This window comes from Oncorhynchus clarkii, chromosome 6 (assembly GCF_045791955.1).
Source record: "Oncorhynchus clarkii lewisi isolate Uvic-CL-2024 chromosome 6, UVic_Ocla_1.0, whole genome shotgun sequence".
Lineage (NCBI taxonomy): Eukaryota > Metazoa > Chordata > Actinopteri > Salmoniformes > Salmonidae > Oncorhynchus > Oncorhynchus clarkii.
Window position 1 is genome coordinate 89,082,772 of NC_092152.1, and position 23,867 is coordinate 89,106,638.

Consider the following 23,867-nt stretch of genomic DNA (forward strand, 5'->3'; position numbering starts at 1 on the left):
GATATCCTCTCCCTATAGAATATAACCCAGATATCCTCTCCCTATAGAATATAACCCAGATATCCTCTCCCTATAGAATATAACCCAGATATCCTCTCCCTATAGACTATAACCCAGATATCCTCTCCCTATAGAATATAACCCAGATATAACCCAGATATCCTCTCCATATAGAATATAACCCAGATATCCTCTCCCTATAGAATATAACCCAGATATCCTCTCCCTATAGAATATAACCCAGATATCCTCTCCCTATAGACTATAACCCAGATATCCTCTCCCTATAGAATATAACCCAGATATAACCCAGATATAACCCAGATATCCTCTCAACCCTTCTTCTCTTTTTCCTCTTTAGCAGCTGAATCAGACTCTCCATGGCTCTCCTGGTTCCCATGCCCACCATCGATCTCTGTCTGACTAGACATGCTCCTGTCTCCCCCCTCCACCTCCTCCATGTCCAACACCTCCTCCTCAGTCTCCTCTTCCTGACCCAGAGTATCCGGGATGATCTCCACCTCGATCCCAGACGCATCCTCGTTCTCCTTAAACCACACTGACTTCCCTCCTTCCTTCCTTCCCCCCTTGGCGAGGATGGACCTCACCCCGTCCTTGTCTCCTCCGTCTACTCTCCCACCCCCCATAGCAGGGCTGCAGGCCGGGCCGGGCTTGGCGTTGTGGTTGGCGTACAGGCCGCAGAAGCCACAGTGGCGGTCGCTCCGGCGTCGCTCCAGGGGGATGGCTCTGCCTCTGTCCCCAGGGACAGTAGCACCTCGGCCCCTCTTGTCTACCGGCTCTGGGCGTCTGGGTCTGCAGCGCAGGGCATCACCCTCGGTACCCTGGTAGCCATCGTTGGTGTACTGCAGGGTGTCTTTGGGTCTCCCTTGGGGCCTTGTCATCTTCAGACATGGAGCCAGACACTGCAGACAAGACAGAAGACAGGACAGCAACCATGTTAAATCTGTCAAGTACAAGGATCACAGGATACGAGATGCATGTGTTGTGTGTATATCATTTGGTTGAATAAATAGTAACAAAATAAATAATACAAGTAGATAAATAGTCATAAATAATAGCAATAAAGTTGTCCTACGAGTTAAAAACTGAAGCACTAGAGAGAGGAGTAGAGAGAGAGAGAGAGAGAGAGAGAAAGCTGTCATTTACGCACAAGTTAATGAACCATTGATCTCTAGGCATAGTTCAATGTCACAGATGCTTCTGCCTTCCCATAGCGTTAGGTTCATTTATTCTGCTTTAACACACAGAGAGCCCTTCTGTGAAGCACTACTCATAAATATTCAGTGAAGCTGTTCAATTCAATCAGGATAAATGCCTTGTTCACAGGCCTTCTAATCAGCGTCTAATCCTATCCAGGGTTATTGAACCAGCCATCACTACTCCATCCAACAACCCCGGCTAGCCTGCTAACCTGATCTCAGATCTGTTTGTTAAGTCCTGCCAAGGTGTTGGCAAGACAACACAAACAGTGCTGACACTAGGTTACCTTCCTGTTAGGGCTCAGGCCGTCTCAAAAACGCTCGCAGGACAGGACTTTCACCAAGTGTCATGCTGCGGGACTTCCTCAATACCTGCATTCCACTGGGAGAAACCCACATGAAGGGCCTTCCTACTGGTGATTACTAGTGGGGGAAACTCATCTATCGTCTCTGACTTCTCCCACATACTGACCTCTGATGTCACATTCCACTGGGAGAAACCCACATGAAGGGCCTTCCTACTGGTGATTACTAGTGGGGGAAACTCATCTATCGTCTCTGACTTCTCCCACATACTGACCTCTGATGTCACATACTAAGGAAATGACCTCCATAACAATTTTGGCAGTTGAATACAACAATAAAACATTATTCATGAAAATAAATAATCTATTAATATGTTTTTTGCGCACTGTAATTAGTTTGCGTGTCTGAAAGCTGTGCTGTTAGTTTATGGTTGACGCTGCTTGTTTGCCATTAGCCAATCGGCATGCTCAACGAGTTTTAAGCACATCAACGAATACAACTCGTTGGTCCCAGTTTACAAGTAGTATTATCAGAGTTTCCCACTTGTCATGAACGCAGCATCAGTTCTGAGCTGAACTCACAGAATGGTGCTGACCTCAGTTATCTTATCCAGGTTGGCGCCTCCTTTCTTCAGGCGGGAGATCAGGAAGCCAATCACGATGAAGCAGAGAACCAAGATGGCTGCCATGACCAATCCCAGAAGAGCCATGTCCCCCGCCCGGTACCCTGCCCCCGAGGGCAAAGGAACTGCCACAGCTGTAGAGGGTCAGAGGTCAGAGAAAATAATAGTCAAGGCAACCAGTCAAGATATCAATCAATCCCTAACCCTAACCCTTATCAACCAACCAATCAATATATTAATCAATCAAGTTATCAACCAACCAATCAATATATTAATCAATCAAGTTATCAACCAACCAATCAATATATTAATCAATCAATCAAGTTATCAACCAACCAATCAATATATTAATCAATCAATCAAGTTATCAACCAACCAATCAATATATTAATCAATCAAGTTATCAACCAACCAATCAATATATTAATCAATCAATCCAGCCGTTACAGCAGACAATGGCTTTAATATAGAGAGTACAGATCCTACTGTTGGTTGGAGTAGATCATCACCATAGTATATTAATACAGGCTTTAATATAGAGAGTACAGATCCTACTGTTGGTAGGAGTAGATCATCACCATAGTATATTAATACAGGCTTTAATATAGAGAGTACAGATCCTACTGTTGGTAGGAGTAGATCATCACCATAGTATATTAATACAGGCTTTAATATAGAGAGTACAGATCCTACTGTTGGTAGGAGTAGATCATCACCATAGTATATTAATACAGGCTTTAATATAGAGAGTACAGATCCTACTGTTGGTAGGAGTAGATCATCACCATCGTATATTAATACAGGCTTTAATATAGAGAGTACAGATCCTACTGTTGGTAGGAGTAGATCATCACCATAGTATATTAATACAGGCTTTAATATAGAGAGTACAGATCCTACTGTTGGTAGGAGTAGATCATCACCATAGTATATTAATACAGGCTTTAATATGGAGAGTACAGATCCTACTGTTGGTAGGAGTAGATCATCTGAACAATCAGTCATCAAGGGCTCATTTCCCTTTGCTGTGAGTTAATCTTCCCTTGTGGTGCTGTGTGAAAGTCTTACCTGGTATAACCAGGACAGAGAGGGCCGCTGTACCAAACTCCCCTGTAGACAGGTCCATAGCACGAATCTACACACACATCACAAGGAAAAATACAATATTATAATTTCTCGGAATGTCTCTGCAACCCCCAGCATTAACCAAAACATTCGTCAAAAGAATTATAGTAGTCTAGTAAAAGGCAGGTAACCACTCAGGTGAAGAGCGAAGGACTCTGCCTTCACAACCCTCTTCAGAAGAACAATGGGGCAGGTAACCACTCACCTGCAGAGCGAAGGACTCTGCCTTCACAACCCTCTTCAGAAGAACAATGAGGCAGGTAACCACTCACCTGGAGAGCGAAGGACTCTGCCTTCACAACCCTCTTCAGAAGAACAATGGGGCAGGTAACCACTCACCTGGAGAGCGAAGGACTCTGCCTTCACAACCCTCTTCAGAAGAACAATGGGGCAGGTAACCAATCACCTGCAGAGCGAAGGACTCTGTCTTCACAACCCTCTTCAGAAGAACAATGGGGCAGGTAACCACTCAGCTGGAGAGCGAAGGACTCTGCCTTCACAACCCTCTTCAGAAGAACAATGGGGCAGGTAACCACTCACCTGGAGAGCGAAGGACTCTGCCTTCACAACCCTCTTCAGAAGAACAATGAGACAGGTAACCACTCACCTGGAGAGCGAAGGACTCTGCCTTCACAACCCTCTTCAGAAGAACAATGAGACAGGTAACCACTCACCTGGAGAGCGAAGGACTCTGCCTTCACAACCCTCTTCAGAAGAACAATGAGGCAGGTAACCACACACCTGGAGAGCGAAGGACTCTGTCTTCACAATCCTCTTGAGAAGAACAAACCCTTCGTTTGTCACGTTGACATAACTGCTGTACTGCACCTCATATCTCATGTCTGGGTTTACACCCTAAAACACACACACACAAGCTGATTAAAGTTGTGTCAGTGTTTCAAATCCCACACAGAACAGAAGCGTAGCTACCCAGAATTGCAGGTAATTGTGTCATTACTAGGACTTTCACGGTGCCAGACGAGTGTGTCTCTACTGTATATGAGACGTGACATTACATGTAGAGGTCCCATGAACAAACACAGACGGAGATTGTAAGACAAGTGTCAGCTAAAATGATTCAAATGTTAAATGTTGATCCCTTTTGACTCTTACGGAGGCAAAGTCCTCGTCTCTGGCCCTGACCCTGAAGGGTCTGTTGGAGGTTCTGTCTCGTAGGATCATGGTCTCTGGGACTGAGTTACTGTAGATGTAACCTTCATAACGCTCCTTCTCAAACCGCGGAGGGTTCCTGCTCTTCCTCAGCACCTCGATGGTGACCTGAGTCACCGCAAACTGGTCCCTGTTGGTAACCTGGGAGGCCTGGGAGAGATGGGAGAGAGGGAGAGATGGGAGAGAGGGAGAGATGGGAGAGAGGGAGAGATGGGAGAGAGGGAGAGATGGAGAGAGGGAGAGATGGGAGAGATGGAAGAGAGGGAGAGAGGGAGAGATGGGAGAGAGGGAGAGATGGGAGAGATGGAGAGAGAGTGAGAGATGGGAGATTGGAGAGATGGAAGAGATGGAGAGATGGGAGAGATGGAAGAGAGGGAGAGATTGGAGAGATGGAGAGATGGGAGAGATTGGAGAGATGGAGAGATGGGAGATTGGAGAGATGGAAGAGATGGAAGAGATGGGAGAGAGGGAGAGATGGAGAGATGGAAGAGAGTATTGTCCATCTCCAGTCCCCGAGGGCCTAGTGTCTGCAGGTTATCACTCCGCCCCCTTGTGATTAAGGTCATTGATTGGTTAGGAACTCCTGTTGTGGAAATTCTAACCAAGTGAGAAAGACTTTGTTAATTCTTCAAACAATTTACCTTTTATTTAATAAGAATTGCAGTAATGTAGCTGGTCGATCCCAACACTCTGAAGTGTGCTGCCGAGAGCTCAATCATACAGAGAATACAGAGGCCTTTTACAGCAAAGATACAACCCTTTGGTCTATATGACAAACAACAGATGTGTGGAATGGGTCAGAAGGTGGGGCTTGGTATATGAGAAAGGAGCCAGATAGCATTTGCTGTGAAGACTGTTCTAATTGTATAGAAACCTGGGTTTGGCCCCATCATGATCTCACTATTTATAAAGGCAACATCTAATGGACTCTATGTGTCATTAACATAGTAGGCAAGTCAGTTAAGAACATATTCTTATTTACAATGACGGCCTAGGAACAGTGGGTTAACTGCCTTGTTCAGGGGCAGAACAACAGATTTTTACCTTGTCAGCTCAGGGATTCAATCTAGCAACCTTTTGGTTACTGGTCCAACGATCTAACCACTAGTCTACCTGCTGGTTACTAGTCCAACACTCTAACCACTAGTCTACCTTTCGGTTACTGGCCCAACGATCTAACCACTAGACTACCTGCTGGTTACTAGTCCAACACTCTAACCACTAGGCTACCTGCTGGTTACTGGTCCACTCTCTAACCACTAGTCTACCTGCTGGTTACTAGTCCAACACTCTAACCACTAGTCTACCTGCTGGTTACTGGTCCACTCTCTAACCACTAGACTACCTGCTGGTTACTAGTCCAACACTCTAACCACTAGGTTACCTGCTGGTTACTGGTCCACTCTCTAACCACTAGGCTACCTGCTGGTTACTGGTCCACTCTCTAACCACTAGGCTACCTGCTGGTTACTAGTCCAACACTCTAACCACTAGTCTACCTGCTGGTTACTGGTCCACTCTCTAACCACTAGGCTACCTGCTGGTTACTGGTCCAACGATCTAACCACTAGTCTACCTGCTGGTTACTGGTCCAACACTCTAACCACTAGGCTACCTGCTGGTTACTAGTCCAACACTCTAACCACTAGGCTACCTGCTGGTTACTAGTCCAACACTCTAACCACTAGTCTACCTGCTGGTTACTGGTCCAACGATCTAACCACTAGTCTACCTGCTGGTTACTGGTCCAACGATCTAACCACTAGTCTACCTGCTGGTTACTAGTCCAACACTCTAACCACTAGGCTACCTGCTGCCCACAAAACTTGCTCTAGTTCCTGAGTATCATCATTATCATCAAAATGTCATTTGGTAACGCATATACGTAGGCCAAATAGATGAGGATCAGATTCCCTCTCAGGATCAGAGGGTTCCTCCTCTCCATTCAGCAGGGACATGACGAGAAGAACCTGGTCTTAGGGGCCAAACCCTGCTTTCTATACAATTGGAACAGTCTTCACAACAAACGCTATCTGGCTGGGGGGGATACTGTTCCAATCGTATAGAAAGCAGGGTTTGGCCACTAAGACGGGGTTCTATCTAGTAGAAGGGTGTGGTTTATCTAGTAGAGAGAGGGAGGTAGTCTATCTAGTAGAGGGAGGTGGTCTATCTAGTAGAGAGAGGGCGGTAGTCTATCTAGTAGAGGGAGGTGGTCTATCTAGTAGAGGGAGGTGGTCTATCTAGTAGAGAGAGGTGGTCTATCTAGTAGAGAGAGGGCGGTAGTCTATCTAGTAGAGGGAGGTGGTCTATCTAGTAGAGAGAGGGAGGTAGTCTATCTAGTAGAGGGAGGTGGTCTATCTAGTAGAGAGAGGGAGGTGGTCTATCTAGTAGAGAGAGGGAGGTGGTCTATCTAGTAGAGAGAGGGAGGTAGTCTAGTCCTTGTATTTTCCTGTTATTTTACCAGGTAAGTTGACTGAGAACACATTCTCATTTACAGCAACAATCTGGGGAATAGTTACAGGGGAGAGAAGAGGAGATGAATGAACCAATTGTGAGCTGGGGATGATTAGGTGACCATGATGGTATGAAGGCCATTGGGAATTTAGTCAGGACACCGGGGTTAACACGCCTACTCTTATGATAAGTGCCATGGGATCTGTAGTGACCACAGAGCGTCAGGACACCTGTTTAACGTCCCATCTGAAAGACGGCACCCTACACAGGGCAATGTCCCCAATCACTGCCCTGGGGTATAGGGATATATTTTCTTAGACCAGAGGAAAGAGTGCCACCTTCTGGCCCTCCAGCACCACTTCCAGCAGCATCTGGACTCCCATCCAGGGACCGACCAGGACCAACCCTGCTTAGCTTCAGAAGCAAATCAGCAGCATCTGGTCTCCCATCCAGGGACCGACCAGGACCAACCCTGCTTAGCTTCAGAAGCAAGCCAGCAGTGGGATGCAGGGTGGTATGCAGGGTGGTATGCTGGGTGGTATGCAGGGTGGTATGCAGGGTGGTATGCTGGGTGGTATGCAGGGTGGTATGCTGGGTGGTATGCAGGGTGGTATGCAGGGTGGTATGCTGGGTGGTATGCAGGGTGGTATGCTGGGTGGTATGCAGGGTGGTATGCAGGGTGGTATACAGGGTGGGATGCATGGTGGTATGCAGGGTGGTATGCTGGATGGTATGCAGGGTGGTATGCAGGGTGGTATGCTGGGTGGTATGCATGGTGGGATGCTGCTGGCTGTCTGTAGTCTCCTGTGACAGACTGTTCATATAAACATCAAATAGCATGACCAGCACACGCAAGATTTAGTTCTGGGTTTCCAGATTACTATGTCATAAACTAGATAAACTATGTCATAAACTAGATAAACTATGTAATAAACTAGATAAACTATGTCATGAACTAGATAAACTATGTAATAAACTAGATAAACTATGTCATAAACTAGATAAACTATGTCATAAACTAGATAAACTATGTCATAAACTAGGTCATAAACTATGTCATAAACTAGATAAACTATGTCATGAACTAGATAAACTATGTCATAAACTAGATAAACTATGTCATAAACTAGATAAACTATGTCATAAACTAGGTCATAAACTATGTCATAAACTAGATAAACTATGTCATGAACTAGATAAACTATGTCATAAACTAGATAAACTATGTCATAAACTAGATAAACTAGGTCATAAACTAGATAAACTAGGTCATAAACTAGATAAACTATGTCATAAACTAGATAAACTATGTCATAAACTAGATAAACTAGGTCATAAACTAGATAAACTAGGTCATAAACTAGATAAACTATGTCATAAACTAGATAAACTATGTCATAAACTAGGTCATAAACTATGTCCTAAACTAGATAAACTAGGTCATAAACTAGATAAACTATGTCATAAACTAGATAAACTAGGTCATAAACTAGATAAACTATGTCATAAACTAGATAAACTACGTCATAAACTAGATAAACTAGGTCATAAACTATGTCATAAACTAGATAAACTAGGTCATAAACTAGATAAACTATGTCATAAACTAGATAAACTAGGTCATAAACTAGATAAACTACGTCATAAACTATGTCATAAACTAGATAAACTATGTCATAAACTAGATAAACTATGTCATAAACTAGATAAACTATGTCATAAACTAGATAAACTATGTCATAAACTAGATAAACTATGTCATAAACTAGATAAACTATGTCATAAACTAGATAAACTATGTCATAAACTAGATAAACTATGTCATAAACTAGATAAACTACGTCATAAACTAGGTCATAAACTAGATAAACTATGTCATAAACTAGATAAACTAGGTCATAAACTAGATAAACTATGTCATAAACTAGATAAACTACGTCATAAACTAGATAAACTAGGTCATAAACTATGTCATAAACTAGATAAACTAGGTCATAAACTAGATAAACTATGTCATAAACTAGATAAACTAGGTCATAAACTAGATAAACTAGGTCATAAACTAGATAAACTAGGTCATAAACTAGATAAACTATGTCATAAACTAGAATTCTTCTCAAACACAAATAAGATCAGATCAAGTCACCACAGTGTATTTTATATTAGTGACTTTTAGAAATATATTTTAGAAAGTTTATAGCTACTTTATGAACTATATGTTTATAAAAATGTATTTCTGAAACCCAAAATTATGTTCTAGTAAGATGATCTCATTCATCTTCATTTGAAAAGATCCATGATCTGAAGATCAATTTCAATGTTGAACACAATCAGAGCTTTCAATCGATTATATGCCAAAAGAAGTAATTGAGTGCACAGATGGAAATACAGATTGAAAAGACATCTCTTACCAGGACAGTGAGGGTTATTGGGCCTGCTATGTCTGCCGCTTTGGCCATGGAGATGTTTCCCGTCTCCTCATCGATCTGGAAGATGCTGCCTTCATTCCCTGGGGGGGGGAAAGATACACAAACCGTGAAGTCAAGATCAGTCTGCTATGAGATACAGAGGAGGAACCTTGAAGTCAAGATCAGTCTGCTATGAGATACAGAGGAGGAACCGTGAAGTCAAGATCAGTCTGCTATGAGATACAGAGGAGGAACCGTGAAGTCAAGATCAGTCTGCTATGAGATACAGAGGAGGAACCGTGAAGTCAAGATCAGTCTGCTATGAGATACAGAGGAGGAACCGTGAAGTCAAGATCAGTCTGCTATGAGATACAGAGGAGGAACCGTGAAGTCAAGATCAGTCTGCTATGAGATACAGAGGAGGAACCGAGAAGTCAAGATCAGTCTGCTATGAGATACAGAGGAGGAACCGTGAAGTCAAGATCAGTCTGCTATGAGATACAGAGGAGGAACCGTGAAGTCAAGATCAGTCTGCTATGAGATACAGAGGAGAAACCGTGAAGTCAAGATCAGTCTGCTATGAGATACAGAGGAGGAACCGTGAAGTCAAGATCAGTCTGTTATGAGATACAGAGGAGAAACCGTGAAGTCAAGATCAGTCTGCTATGAGATACAGAGGAGGAACCGTGAAGTCAAGATCAGTCTGCTATGAGATACAGAGGAGGAACCGTGAAGTCAAGATCAGTCTGCTATGAGATACAGAGGAGGAACCGTGAAGTCAAGATCAGTCTGCTATGAGATACAGAGGAGGAACCGTGAAGTCAAGATCAGTCTGCTATGAGATACAGAGGAGGAACCGTGAAGTCAAGATCAGTCTGCTATGAGATACAGAGGAGGAACCGAGAAGTCAAGATCAGTCTGCTATGAGATACAGAGGAGGAACCGTGAAGTCAAGATCAGTCTGCTATGAGATACAGAGGAGGAACCGTGAAGTCAAGATCAGTCTGCTATGAGATACAGAGGAGAAACCGTGAAGTCAAGATCAGTCTGCTATGAGATACAGAGGAGGAACCGTGAAGTCAAGATCAGTCTGTTATGAGATACAGAGGAGGAACCGTGAAGTCAAGATCAGTCTGCTATGAGATACAGAGGAGAAACCGTGAAGTCAAGATCAGTCTGCTATGAGATACAGAGGAGGAACCGTGAAGTCAAGATCAGTCTGCTATGAAATACAGAGGAGGAACCGTGAAGTCAAGATCAGTCTGCTATGAGATACAGAGGAGGAACCGTGAAGTCAAGATCAGTCTGCTATGAGATACAGAGGAGAAACCATGAAGTCAAGATCAGTCTGCTATGAGATACAGAGGAGAAACCGTGAAGTCAAGATCAGTCTGCTATGAGATACAGAGGAGAAACCAGTATGATGATATCTGATCAATTATGATATATTTTTATAATATAGAAAACTTTGTGGTAATACGCACATCCTTATAAAAAACTTTGATGCTCAGCTGATAATGTAAAGAGAACAGGAAGTCCCTGACATTGTACATGCTCCCAATTACCACCTTTACTGGCAGCGTCTCCATCTTCATAAGGTAAAATACATCTTACTGTGAGGAGAACATTAAAACTAGATTACTGTTAGGAGAACATCAACACTAGATAACTGTGAGGAGAACATCAACACTAGATAACTGTGAGGAGAACATTAAAACTAGATTACTGTGAGGAGAACATTAAAACTAGATAACTGTGAGGAGAACATCAACACTAGATTACTGTGAGGAGAACATCAACACTAGATAACTGTGAGGAGAACATCAACACTAGATTACTGTGGGGAGAACATAAAGACCTGTTGTACCTCTAAGTATCCTGTAGTTGATCATCTCACTCCTGTTTCTGTCTCCATCCTTGGCGTATAACGGACCAGGCTCCAGAGATAGAGCACCGTCCTGTGGACAACAACAGACCAGGGTTCAGAGATAGAGCACCGTCCTGTGGACAACAACAGACCAGGGTTCAGAGATAAAGCACCGTCCTGTGGACAACAACAGACCAGGGTTCAGAGATAAAGCACCGTCCTGTGGACAACAACAGACCAGGGTTCAGAGATAAAGCACCGTCCTGTGGACAACAACAGACCAGGGTTCAGAGATAAAGCACCGTCCTGTGGACAACAACAGACCAGGGTTCAGAGATAAAGCACCGTCCTGTGGACAACAACAGACCAGGGTTCAGAGATAAAGCACCGTCCTGTGGACAACAACAGACCAGGGTTCAGAGATAAAGCACCGTCCTGTGGACAACAACAGACCAGGGTTCAGAGATAGAGCACCGTCCTGTGGACAACAACAGACCAGGCTCCAGAGATAAAGCACCGTCCTGTGGACAACAACAGACCAGGGTTCAGAGATAAAGCACCGTCCTGTGGACAACAACAGACCAGGGTTCAGAGATAGAGCACCGTCCTGTGGACAACAACAGACCAGGGTTCAGAGATAGAGCACCGTTCTGTGGACAACAACAGACCAGGCTCCAGATATAAAGCACCGTCCTGTGGACAACAACAGACCAGGGTTCAGAGATAAAGCACCGTCCTGTGGACAACAACAGACCAGGGTTCAGAGATAAAGCACCGTCCTGTGGACAACAACAGACCAGGGTTCAGAGATAAAGCACCGTCCTGTGGACAACAACAGACCAGGGTTCAGAGATAAAGCACCGTCCTGTGGACAACAACAGACCAGGGTTCAGGGATAAAGCACCGTCCTGTGGACAACAACAGACCAGGGTTCAGAGATAAAGCACCGTCCTGTGGACAACAACAGACCAGGGTTCAGAGATAGAGCACCGTCCTGTGGACAACAACAGACCAGGGTTCAGAGATAAAGCACCGTCCTGTGGACAACAACAGACCAGGGTTCAGAGATAAAGCACCGTCCTGTGGACAACAACAGACCAGGGTCCAATACATACTGTATGTGAAATACCTGAGCTGCACCTGGTTGAGTTTGCCCTGTTTAATGGAACCAATTGAATAGTCCCAAAAGTGAAAACTCTTAAGCTAAATCAAATGCACCGCGATTTCTAAAATACACTATAAGTACTCTACAAGTGGATGTGGCACTTCTAGAAGATGTATGATGTGGACTACTGATGAAGGAGAACAGGTCAACTTTATCAACATGAAGAAGAGAAGTTCCTCTCTCTGTTCAGGTACACAGATATACTGTATCACACCTCTCTGTTCAGGTACACAGATATACTGTATCACGCACCTCTCTATGTTCAGATACACAGATATACTGTAACACACACCTCTCTCTGTTCAGGTACACAGATATACTGTATCACACACCTCTCTCTGTTCAGGTACACAGATGTACTGTATCACACCTCTCTCTGTTCAGGTACACAGATATACTGTATCACACACCTATCTCTGTTCAGGTACACAGATATACTGTATCACACACCTCTCTCTGTTCAGGTACACAGATATACTGTATCACACACCTCTCTCTCTGTTCAGGTACACAGATATACTGTCTCACACACCTCTCTCTGTTAAGTTACACAGATATACTGTAACACACACCTCTTTCTCTGTGAGGTTGACCTTTGCCTTGTAGCCGGAGCTGACACACAGTTTGGCTATCCCCAGGTTGGTTCTGACACAGGGCTGGAACCACGGTGGACGGTTGTCAACGTCCTTCACGTTAACCGTGATGGTCACCACGGCAGTGAACGAAGGCTCGCCGGACTCAGAAACGTTATACGTGTCCTGGGAGATGGTATTAATAGATTGTCAAGGAAGGTCAAAGGGCATTGAGCTGAGGACAGCAGATCCTGGTTCTCTACTATAGGATTATGTTATTTTACAGATTCTAGTATATTTCTGGAATACTTTACAGATTAGAGTATATTTCTGGAATACTTTACAGATTCTAGTATATTTCTGGAATACTTTACAGATTCTAGTATATTTATTGAATACTTTACAGATTATAGTATATTTATTGAATAATTTACAGATTCTAGTATATTTCTTGAATACTTTACAGACTCTAGGATATTTATTGAATACGTTACAGATTCTAGTATATTTCTTGAATACTTTACAGACTAGTATATTTCTTGAATACTTTTTACAGATTCTAGTATATTTCTTGAATACTTAACAGATTCTAGTATATTTCTTGAATACTTTACAGACGTGTATATTTATTGAATACTTTACAGATTCTAGTATATTATTGAATACTTTACAGATTATAGTATATTTCTTGAATACTTTACAGATTATAGTATATTTCTTGAATACTTTACAGATTCTAGTATATTTCTTGAATACTTTACAGATTCTTGTATATTTCTTTAATACTTTACAGATTATAATATATTCATTGAATACTTTACAGATTCTAGTATATTTATTGAACATTTTACAGATTATAGTATATTTCTTGAATACTTTACAGATTATAGTATATTTCTTGAATACTTTACAGGTTCTAGTATACTAATTGAATATTTTACAGATTCTAGTATATTTCTTGAATACTTTACAGACTAGTATATTTCTTGAATACTTTTTACAGATTCTAGTATATTTCTTGAATACTTTACAGATTCTAGTATATTTATTGAATACTTTACAGATTCTAGTACATTTCTTGAATACTTTACAGATTATAGTATATTTCTTGAATACTTTACAGATTATAGTATTATTCTTTAATACTTTTTACAGATTCTAGTATATTTATTGAATACTTTACAGATTCTAGTATATTTCTTGAATACTGTACAGACAAGTATATTTCTTTAATACTTTACAGATTCTAGTATATTTATTGAACATTTTACAGATTATAGTATATTTCTTGAATACTTTACAGATTCTAGTATACTAATTGAATATTTTACAGATTTTAGTATATTTCTTGAATACTTTACAGACTAGTATATTTCTTGAATAATTTTTACAGATTCTAGTATATTTCTTTAATACTTTACAGATTCTAGTATATTTCTTTAATACTTTACAGATTATAATATATTTATTGAATACTTTACAGATTCTAGTATATTTATTTAACATTTTACAGATTCTAGTATATTTCTTTAATACTTTACAGATTCTAATATATTTATTGAATACTTTACAGATTCTAGTATATTTATTGAATACTTTACAGATTCTAGTATATTTCTTGAATACTTTACAGATTCTAGTATATTAATTGAATATTTTACAGATTCTAGTATATTTCTTGAATACTTTACATATTCTAGTATATTTCTTGAATACTTTACAGATTATAGTATACTAATTGAATATTTTACAGATTCTAGTATATTTCTTGAATACTTTACAGACTAGTATATTTCTTGAATACTTTACAGATTCTAGTATGTTTCTTGAATACTTCACAGACTAGTATATTTATTGAATACTTTACATATTCTAGTATATTTATTGAATACTTTACAGACTAGTATATTTCTTGAATACTTTACAGATTCTAGTATGTTTCTTGAATACTTCACAGACTAGTATATTTATTGAATACTTTACAGATTCTAGTATATTTCTTGAATATTTTACAGATTCTAGTATATTTCTGGAATACTTTACATATTCTAGTATATTTCTAGAGCACTTTACAGATTCTAGTATCTTTCTGGAATACTTTACAGATTCTAGTATATTTCTAGAACACTTTACAGATTCTAGTATATTTCTAGAACACTTGGTAATCCCATTTGACATGAACAGTAGGGCAGAATGTAAACAACAGTATACCTGTACATGTAAGACCAGGGAGATCTTTTGGACGGAGTCGTAGTCGATCATGTTATGCACCAGTATGTTGGGGGTGTTGGCGTTCTCCAGTCGTAGATACCTGTTCTGGTGACACCAACCATGACAAACGTGTTTAATCTTCTAACTGCTGAGCAATGATTTGACTGAACCTTTATTTATACCAGGTTTGTCTTGTTGAGATAAAAAAATATCTATCTATTTTTCAGGAGAGACCTGGACCAAGACAGCAGCATCAACAGATCAGTGATAGCGTTCATCTGTGATGGAGGGAATGTCTTACCGTGGCTGACTCTAAACGATAGTACAGTGGCTCAGAGTCAATGTCTGTGGCCTCTATCCGACCAACACTGGTGTTCACAGGAGTCAGCTGTGGGAGAGAGAGGGCTCAGAGTCAATGTTTGTGGCCTCTATCCGACCAACACTGGTGTTCACAGGAGTCTGCTGTGGGAGAGAGGGCTCAGAGTCAATGTCTGTGGCCTCTATCCGACCAACACTGGTGTTCACAGGAGTCAGCTGTGGGAGAGAGAGGGCTCAGAGTCAATGTCTGTGGCCTCTATCCGACCAACACCTGTGTTCACAGGAGTCAGCTGTGGGAGAGAGAGGGCTCAGAGTCAATGTCTGTGGCCTCTATCCGACCAACACTGGTGTTCACAGGAGTCAGCTGTGAGAGAGAGAGGGCTCAGAGTCAATGTCTGTGGCCTCTATCCGACCAACACTGGTGTTCACAGGAGTCAGCTGTGGGAGAGAGAGGGCTCAGAGTCAATGTCTGTGGCCTCTATCCGACCAACACTGGTGTTCACAGGAGTCAGCTGTGGGAGAGAGAGGGCTCAGAGTCAATGTCTGTGGCCTCTATCCGACCAACACTGGTGTTCACAGGAGTCAGCTGTGGGAGAGAGAGGGCTCAGAGTCAATGTCTGTGGCCTCTATCCGACCAACACTGGTGTTCACAGGAGTCAGCTGTGGGAGAGAGAGGGCTCAGAGTCAATGTCTGTGGCCTCTATCCGACCAACACTGGTGTTCACAGGAGTCAGCTGTGGGAGAGAGAGGGCTCAGAGTCAATGTCTGTGGCCTCTATCCGACCAACACTGGTGTTCACAGGAGTCAGCTGTGAGAGAGAGAGGGCTCAGAGTCAATGTCTGTGGCCTCTATCCGACCAACACTGGTGTTCACAGGAGTCAGCTGTGGGAGAGAGAGGGCTCAGAGTCAACATATTATATTACAGTAAGTTCTTCATGGAAATGTACCGATATGGAAAGTTTATTCATTCAAACTGATGTGGTATTGTATGAAGGGTGCAAGTAGTTAATTACTATTGTCATCATAACATAATCACCATGGTATTGTTGGGCCCACGGAGAAGTGTCTAATGCTGTTAGGTACATAGTAAATAGAAGAAGGTCTCACCTCGTTCACCTGGAGAACGTAATGACTCTGAGCGAAGTTTGGAGGATTATCGTTCACATTTTCAATGAAAACTTCCACAGACACGTTCACCTTAGAAAAGAGGGAATCGTTATTAGTTGGCATTTTATAGAACCTACTTATTTTTTAGAGTTGAAGACTTGATGTGAAAGCATGTTGATATTTTACACATTGAACTTCTTCACCCATAGAGAGCAGAATTATGGTTTGACCTTTGACCTTTGGTTTGACAGGCACAGCCCAGAAATAGAGACTAACTGATGCTTAGGATTCCAGAGCCCTATTCCCTATACAGTGGTACTACTATAGACCAGAGCCCTATTCCCTATATAGTGGTACTACTATAGACCAGAGCCCTATTCCCTATATAGTGGTACTACTATAGACCAGAGCCCTATTCCCTATATAGCGGTTCTACTATAGACCAGAGCCCTATTCCCTATATAGTGGTACTACTATAGACCAGAGCCCTATTCCCTATATAGTGGTACTACTATAGACCAGAGCCCTATTCCCTATATAGTTGTACTACTATAGACCAGAGCCCTATTCCCTATATAGTGGTACTACTATAAACCAGAGCCCTATTCCCTATATAGTGGTACTACTATAGACCAGAGCCCTATTCCCTATATAGTGGTACTACTATAGACCAGAGCCCTATTCCCTATATAGTGGTACTACTATAGACCAGAGCCCTATTCCCTATATAGTGGTACTACTATAGACCAGAGCCCTATTCCCTATAAAGTACACTACTATAGACCAGAGCCCTATTCCCTACATAGTGGTACTACTATAGACCAGAGCCCTATAAGGTACAATTTGGGACATAACCCATGACCATGAGACATGTCATCCCTACTACTCACTGATCTGGAGCCAGTTCTGTTGCAGCGCACCCTGACCCACAGCCCCATGACCATGAGACATGTCATCCCTACTACTCACTGATCTGGAGCCAGTTCTGTTGCAGCGCACCCTGACCCACAGCCCCATGACCATGAGACATGTCATCCCTACTACTCACTGATCTGGAGCCAGTTCTGTTGCAGCGCACCCTGACCCACAGAGCATCATCCACACGGGGCAGAGACTAGGAAACGGACACAAATGCAGCAGCTGTTATTTCACACCATAGACAGAATGCCTCGTTGTCCCTCCACCTTTCTTTTGACCTTTCTTTTTTGTCAATGGAAAAATGACCTTTGACCCCTGTAACTGAGTCAGTTCATGGCAACGTTCCAGGTCAACTACTTTGCAGTCAAGCCATATCTCACAACACTAGCTGAACTTGTCCAAGAAGAAAACACAGTTTTAAAATAAATGCACTTTGTGACATGTTAAAAATTGCTATGGATGTTAAGGTCTGACGCTGTACGTATCAAGTATCTCAGAGTAGGAGTTCTGATCCAGGATCAGCACCCCCAGCTTGTATTCATTGTATTCTACAAAGCAAAACTGATCCTAGTTCAGCTTGATACATTGCCCTAGAGCTCTCACCTCAAAGTCCAGTCCTCTCTTGGCGATGAGGTCCGTCCCCCGCAGGTAGAAAGCCTCCGCAGGGTTCTCCGTGACGGTCAGCTGAACACCATCACTACAGGTAATTCTGGCTACTAGAACGTCCACAGTGCTGTTCTCTTTTATAGACACAGGGTCAGGAGAAACTGTACAGACTGAGAGAGATGTCAAACAGACACAGATACAGGGGTCAGGAGAAACTGTACAGACTGAGAGAGATGTCAAACAGACACAGATACAGGGGTCAGGTGAAACTGTACAGACTGAGAGAGATGTGAAACAGACACAGATACAGGGGTCAGGAGAAACTGTACAGACTGAGAGAGATGTGAAACAGACACAGGTACAGGGGTCAGGAGAAACTTTACAGACTGAGAGAGATGTGAAACAGACACAGGTACACGGGTCAGGTGAAACTGTACAGACTGAGAGAGATGTCAAACAGACACAGATACAGGGGTCAGGAGAAACTGTACAGACTGAGAGAGATGTCAAACAGACACAGATACAGGGGTCAGGAGAAACTGTACATACCGAGAGAGATGTGAAACAGACACAGATACAGGGGTCAGGAGAAACTGTACAGACTGAGAGAGATGTGAAACAGACACAGATACAGGGGTCAGGTGAAACTGTACAGACTGAGAGAGATGTGAAACAGACACAGGTACAGGGGTCAGGAGAAACTGTACAGACTGAGAGAGATGTGAAACAGACACAGGTACAGGGGTCAGGAGAAACTGTTTCACATCTCTCTGTCTGCACAGTTTCTCCTGACCCCTGTACCTGTGTCTGTTTCACCTCTCTCTCAGTCTGCACAGATACAGATACAGGGTCAGGAGAAACTGTGCAGACTGAGAGAGATGTGAAACAGACACAGGTACACGGGTCAGGAGAAACTGTGCAGACTGAGAGAGATGTGAAACAGACACAGGTACACGGGTCAGGAGAAACTGTGCAGACTGAGCAGGATGTGAAACAGACACAGGTACACGGGTCAGGAGAAACTGTACAGACTGAGAGAGATGTGAAACAGACACAGATACAGGGGTCAGGAGAAACTGTACAGACTAAAGATAGAGATGTGAAACAGACACAGATACAGGGGTCAGGAGAAACTGTACAGACTGAGAGAGATGTGAAACAGACACAGATACAGGGGTCAGGAGAAACTGTACAGACTGAGAGAGATGTGAAACAGACACAGATACAGGGGTCAGGTGAAACTGTACAGACTGAGAGAGATGTGAAACAGACACAGGTACAGGGGTCAGGAGAAACTGTACAGACTGAGAGAGATGTGAAACAGACACAGGTACAGGGGTCAGGAGAAACTGTTTTACATCTCTCTGTCTGCACAGTTTCTCCTGACCCCTGTACCTGTGTCTGTTTCACCTCTCTCTCAGTCTGCACAGATACAGATACAGGGTCAGGAGAAACTGTGCAGACTGAGAGAGATGTGAAACAGACACAGGTACACGGGTCAGGAGAAACTGTGCAGACTGAGAGAGATGTGAAACAGACACAGGTACACGGGTCAGGAGAAACTGTGCAGACTGAGCAGGATGTGAAACAGACACAGGTACACGGGTCAGGAGAAACTGTACAGACTGAGAGAGATGTGAAACAGACACAGATACAGGGGTCAGGAGAAACTGTACAGACTAAAGATAGAGATGTGAAACAGACACAGATACAGGGGTCAGGAGAAACTGTACAGACTGAGAGAGATGTGAAACAGACACAGATACAGGGGTCAGGAGAAACTGTACAGACTGAGAGAGATGTCAAACAGACACAGATACACGGGTCAGGAGAAACTGTACATACCGAGAGAGATGTGAAACAGACACAGATACAGGGGTCAGGAGAAACTGTACAGACTGAGAGAGATGTGAAACAGACACAGATACAGGGGTCAGGAGAAACTGTTTCACATCTCTCTGTCTGCACAGTTTCTCCTGACCCCTGTACCTGTGTCTGTTTGACATCTCTCTCAGTCTGCACAGATTCTCCTGACCCCTGTACCTGTGTCTGTTTCACATCTCTCTCAGTCTGCACAGATACAGATACAGGGTCAGGAGAAACTGTACAGACTGAGAGAGATGTGAAACAGACACAGATACAGGGGTCAGGAGAAACTGTACAGACTAAAGATAGAGATGTGAAACAGACACAGATACAGGGGTCGGGAGAAACTGTACAGACTGAGAGAGATGTGAAACAGACACAGATACAGGGGTCAGGAGAAACTGTACAGACTGAGAGAGATGTGAAACAGACACAGATACAGGGGTCAGGAGAAACTGTACAGACTGAGAGAGATGTGAAACAGACACAGATACAGTGGTCAGGAGAAACTGTACAGACTGAGAGAGATGTGAAACAGACACAGATACAGGGGTCAGGAGAAACTGTTTCACATCTCTCTGTCTGCACAGTTTCTCCTGACCCCTGTACCTGTGTCTGTTTCACATCTCTCTCAGTCTGCACAGATACAGATACAGGGTCAGGAGAAACTGTGCAGACTGAGAGAGATGTGAAACAGACACAGGTACACGGGTCAGGAGAAACTGTGCAGACTGAGAGAGATGTGAAACAGACACAGGTACACGGGTCAGGAGAAACTGTACAGACTGAGAGAGATGTGAAACAGACACAGATACAGGGGTCAGGAGAAACTGTACAGACTAAAGATAGAGATATGAAACAGACACAGATACAGGGGTCAGGAGAAACTGTACAGACTGAGAGAGATGTGAAACAGACACAGATACAGGGGTCAGGAGAAACCTTACATACTGAGAGAGATGTCAAACAGACACAGATACAGGGGTCAGGAGAAACTGTACAGACTGAGAGAGATGTCAAACTGACACAGATACAGTGGTCAGGAGAAACTGTACATACAGAGAGAGATGTGAAACAGACACAGATACAGGGGTCAGGAGAAACCTTACAGACTGAGAGATGGGATGATGAGAAAGGAGGTGAAACAGATACAGATTAAGGGTTGGGGTTCCATTTACATTCAGTTCATTCAGAAAGTACAAGACATTGGAATTGGCTGAATTTGAAAATGGATTGACCTCAGACATGCACACAAACAGCAACAAACTATGGTGAAGGATACACTGTATTAATGGAGGTGTGGTGGAGGAGGTGTGTCTACAGATACACTGTATTAATGGAGGTGTGTCTACAGATACACTGTATTAATGGAGGTGTGGTGGAGGAGGTGTGTCTACAGATACACTGTATTAATGGAGGTGTGGTGGAGGAGGCGTTTCTACAGATACACTGTATTAATGAAGGTGTGGTGGAGGAGGCGTGTCTACAGATACACTGTATTAATGGAGGTGTGGTGGAGGAAGTGTGTCTACAGATACACTGCATTAATGAAGGTGTAGTGGAGGAGGTGTATCTACACCCTATTCTGACCTCGACTTAATTCCCTCAGAATTCCACCACCTTTATGCGCCAGGAAACCATGAATAAGGTCTAGCGAACCTGTCAGTTCCAAGTGGAACTATAAATAGCACCATTCTCCACGCACTGTAATTCACAACCTGATCAGAGCTATTGATCAGAGCTATTGATCAGAGCTATTGATAAGAGCTATTGATAAGAGCTATTGATAAGAGCTATTGATAAGAGTTATTGATAAGAGCCATTGATAAGAGCTAGGTAAATGAGTAATCCGTTTGGACAAGGGGATTGTAAATAGAAATGACACTTAGCTTTAGATTTATTTTACCTAATAATCGCAAGACAAATGTGAAACCAGTCATAAGGCAACAAACTGAAGCATTTCAACCTATCAACTTTCCCACAATAAAGTTTATGAAAGGCTGTGTCATTATGCAGAATTTAAATGACCTTTTAAAATGACCTTTTAACTTGCGGGGATGTGCACTCTCGAATGTCTTAATTATAGGCTACCCCGACTTTCTCTATCTCCTATTTCTATCACGTTAAATAATAGCCATTATCAGTATCGACAGTCTGTAGGCGTAATAAACACACTCAAATTAAACTGTTAGTTCCATTCATTTGGTATATAGCCGACATTACCATTCCATTTAATTCCGTTGTTTCGTTAACCTTCATTTGCCTCCTCTATGAACGCCGTCGTGGCTTTGTGGTTGTTGCTGAGGATCATTAGTGACGGAGGATGACGGACCCGTAGGACCCGTAGGCGTTACCCGCAAGGTGGGAGACCCACGAGGTGTGGGTGCACACGCTCCTGTCATCGATGTCTATATTTTATTTTGTATAATAAATCATTTTGAGAGTAACCCTCCAACAAGTCATTCATTAACCTTTTTAATGTCCATATGTACTAGAGAGCTAAGTGATTGTTTGTTTATTGGGCTTCAGGAATGTGACTGAAAAGGTGAAAATTAAAAAATTAACTGATTGAAAGTATAAGGGGATATCGGTGAATATATGTCGTGGTCAAGACTACGACGGCGCCAGTGTTAATGAGCGGAGTTTACTCAGGTGTTCAACAGCGCATATCAGACCCAGAGCTTAATGCTTCATATGTACTTCTTAATGAGTTTCAATTTAGAAAACAGATCTCTTCACAGAAGCAACAAATACAGGGAAGGTAAACAAAAACCTGCTTGATTGCCATAGCAACATCAGGGAAAATGGGCAGAACGGAGTTGTTCTTCAAATACAGTAGTATATATCTTAGTAGTATATCTTCTATTCTGTACCATCTTTAATTAATTGAGCCTCGCATTCTCCTTAATTCCCGCTCTCAACACGTTACGGAAATAGATGAAGTCTATAGGAAGCTCTTGGGGCAGGTCGTCTGGGTACTGGAAAGCCCATACATTTGCAGATGCGAACAGACCATCATCTTTAGCAGACAACAGTTTCGTTCATAGGCTACTGGCGAACCGGAGTTTGAGTTGTGTGGTTACAATATCAACGGTCCCTTATCTCTGGTATATCTTGGCATCCATCATCCAACAATGAATTTGAATTATGTGCAGCGCAATTTACATATAATTCCAGATGTCTCAGGAATGTCTGGGTTTGCAATACTCAGCATAGAAAACAGTTGGGTCGGCAAATTGGGCCGACAGGCCGTGGTGGATAAAATTTGATTTGAATTCAATTGAATTTAGCCCATTTGTTAAGGCTATCAGCCAGACAAAACCCGTGGAGTTCAACCATAAAGTGTCTGAAAGTACAGTATCCTCAAGCAGACTACTTCCCCCCTTATTGTTAGGCTATTTGAGATGTTACTTTGATAAGAAGTTAATAAATACTGTGTATAGCTATAGATAGTACACTGCATAATGAAACAATCCCTAGTAAACTAGTGTTTTGAGGGTGACTGACTCTATAATTTGCCATTAATTGACTGGTTTTACGCACAACAACGTTCTATTCAAGATGGGAGAGAGCGCGAGGACGGCTCATAGGTTCAGGAAGCCTATACAGGACAGTTGTATATCCTATGAAAAACAATATATATATATATTTTGGTAGCTGATCAGTATGCTGCCGCAACAAACATTTATTTTAGAATCTGCAATATTTCAATTCCGAACTTTATTGACTTAACAAGTAATTACATTATTGCCACTGTGTAGTGGTGTAAAGTACTTAAGTCGTATTTTGGGGAATCTGTACTTTAATATTTTTTATATTTTGTTGACTACTTTTGCTTTTACTTCACTACAATCCTAAAGAAAATGATGTACTTTTTACTCCATACATTTTCCCTGACACCCAAAAGTACGAGTTACAATTTGAGTGCTTAG

General features: G+C 42.5%; 1 protein-coding gene across 1 annotated transcript; it reads right to left on the reverse strand.

Moving 5' to 3' along the window:
* Positions 1 to 325: 325 nt before the first annotated feature.
* On the reverse strand, positions 326 to 22,337 carry LOC139412483 (cadherin-related family member 5-like). Its single transcript, XM_071159273.1, has 14 exons — positions 22,268 to 22,337; positions 18,067 to 18,239; positions 17,594 to 17,659; positions 16,546 to 16,635; positions 15,422 to 15,508; positions 15,121 to 15,225; positions 12,910 to 13,095; positions 11,173 to 11,263; positions 9,309 to 9,406; positions 4,387 to 4,593; positions 4,015 to 4,128; positions 3,217 to 3,283; positions 2,122 to 2,282; positions 326 to 923 (listed from the first exon to the last, which is right to left on the reverse strand). Exons 1-14 carry the CDS (start codon positions 22,335 to 22,337, stop codon positions 333 to 335), a joined length of 2,106 nt encoding a protein of 701 aa, XP_071015374.1. The 3' UTR covers positions 326 to 332.
* Between the last annotated feature and the right edge of the window lie 1,530 nt (positions 22,338 to 23,867).

Excerpts from the sequence above, each read along its gene's own strand:
- LOC139412483 (XM_071159273.1), bottom strand. The coding sequence starts at position 22,337 with ATGACAGGAGCGTGTGCACCCACACCTCGTGGGTCTCCCACCTTGCGG. Across the intron at positions 9,407-11,172 it reads CAACTACAGGATACTTAGAG|GGAATGAAGGCAGCATCTTC; the intron begins GTACAACAGGTC and ends TCCCCCCCCCAG. Across the intron at positions 2,283-3,216 it reads CTCTGTCCTGGTTATACCAG|CTGTGGCAGTTCCTTTGCCC; the intron begins GTAAGACTTTCA and ends GACCCTCTACAG.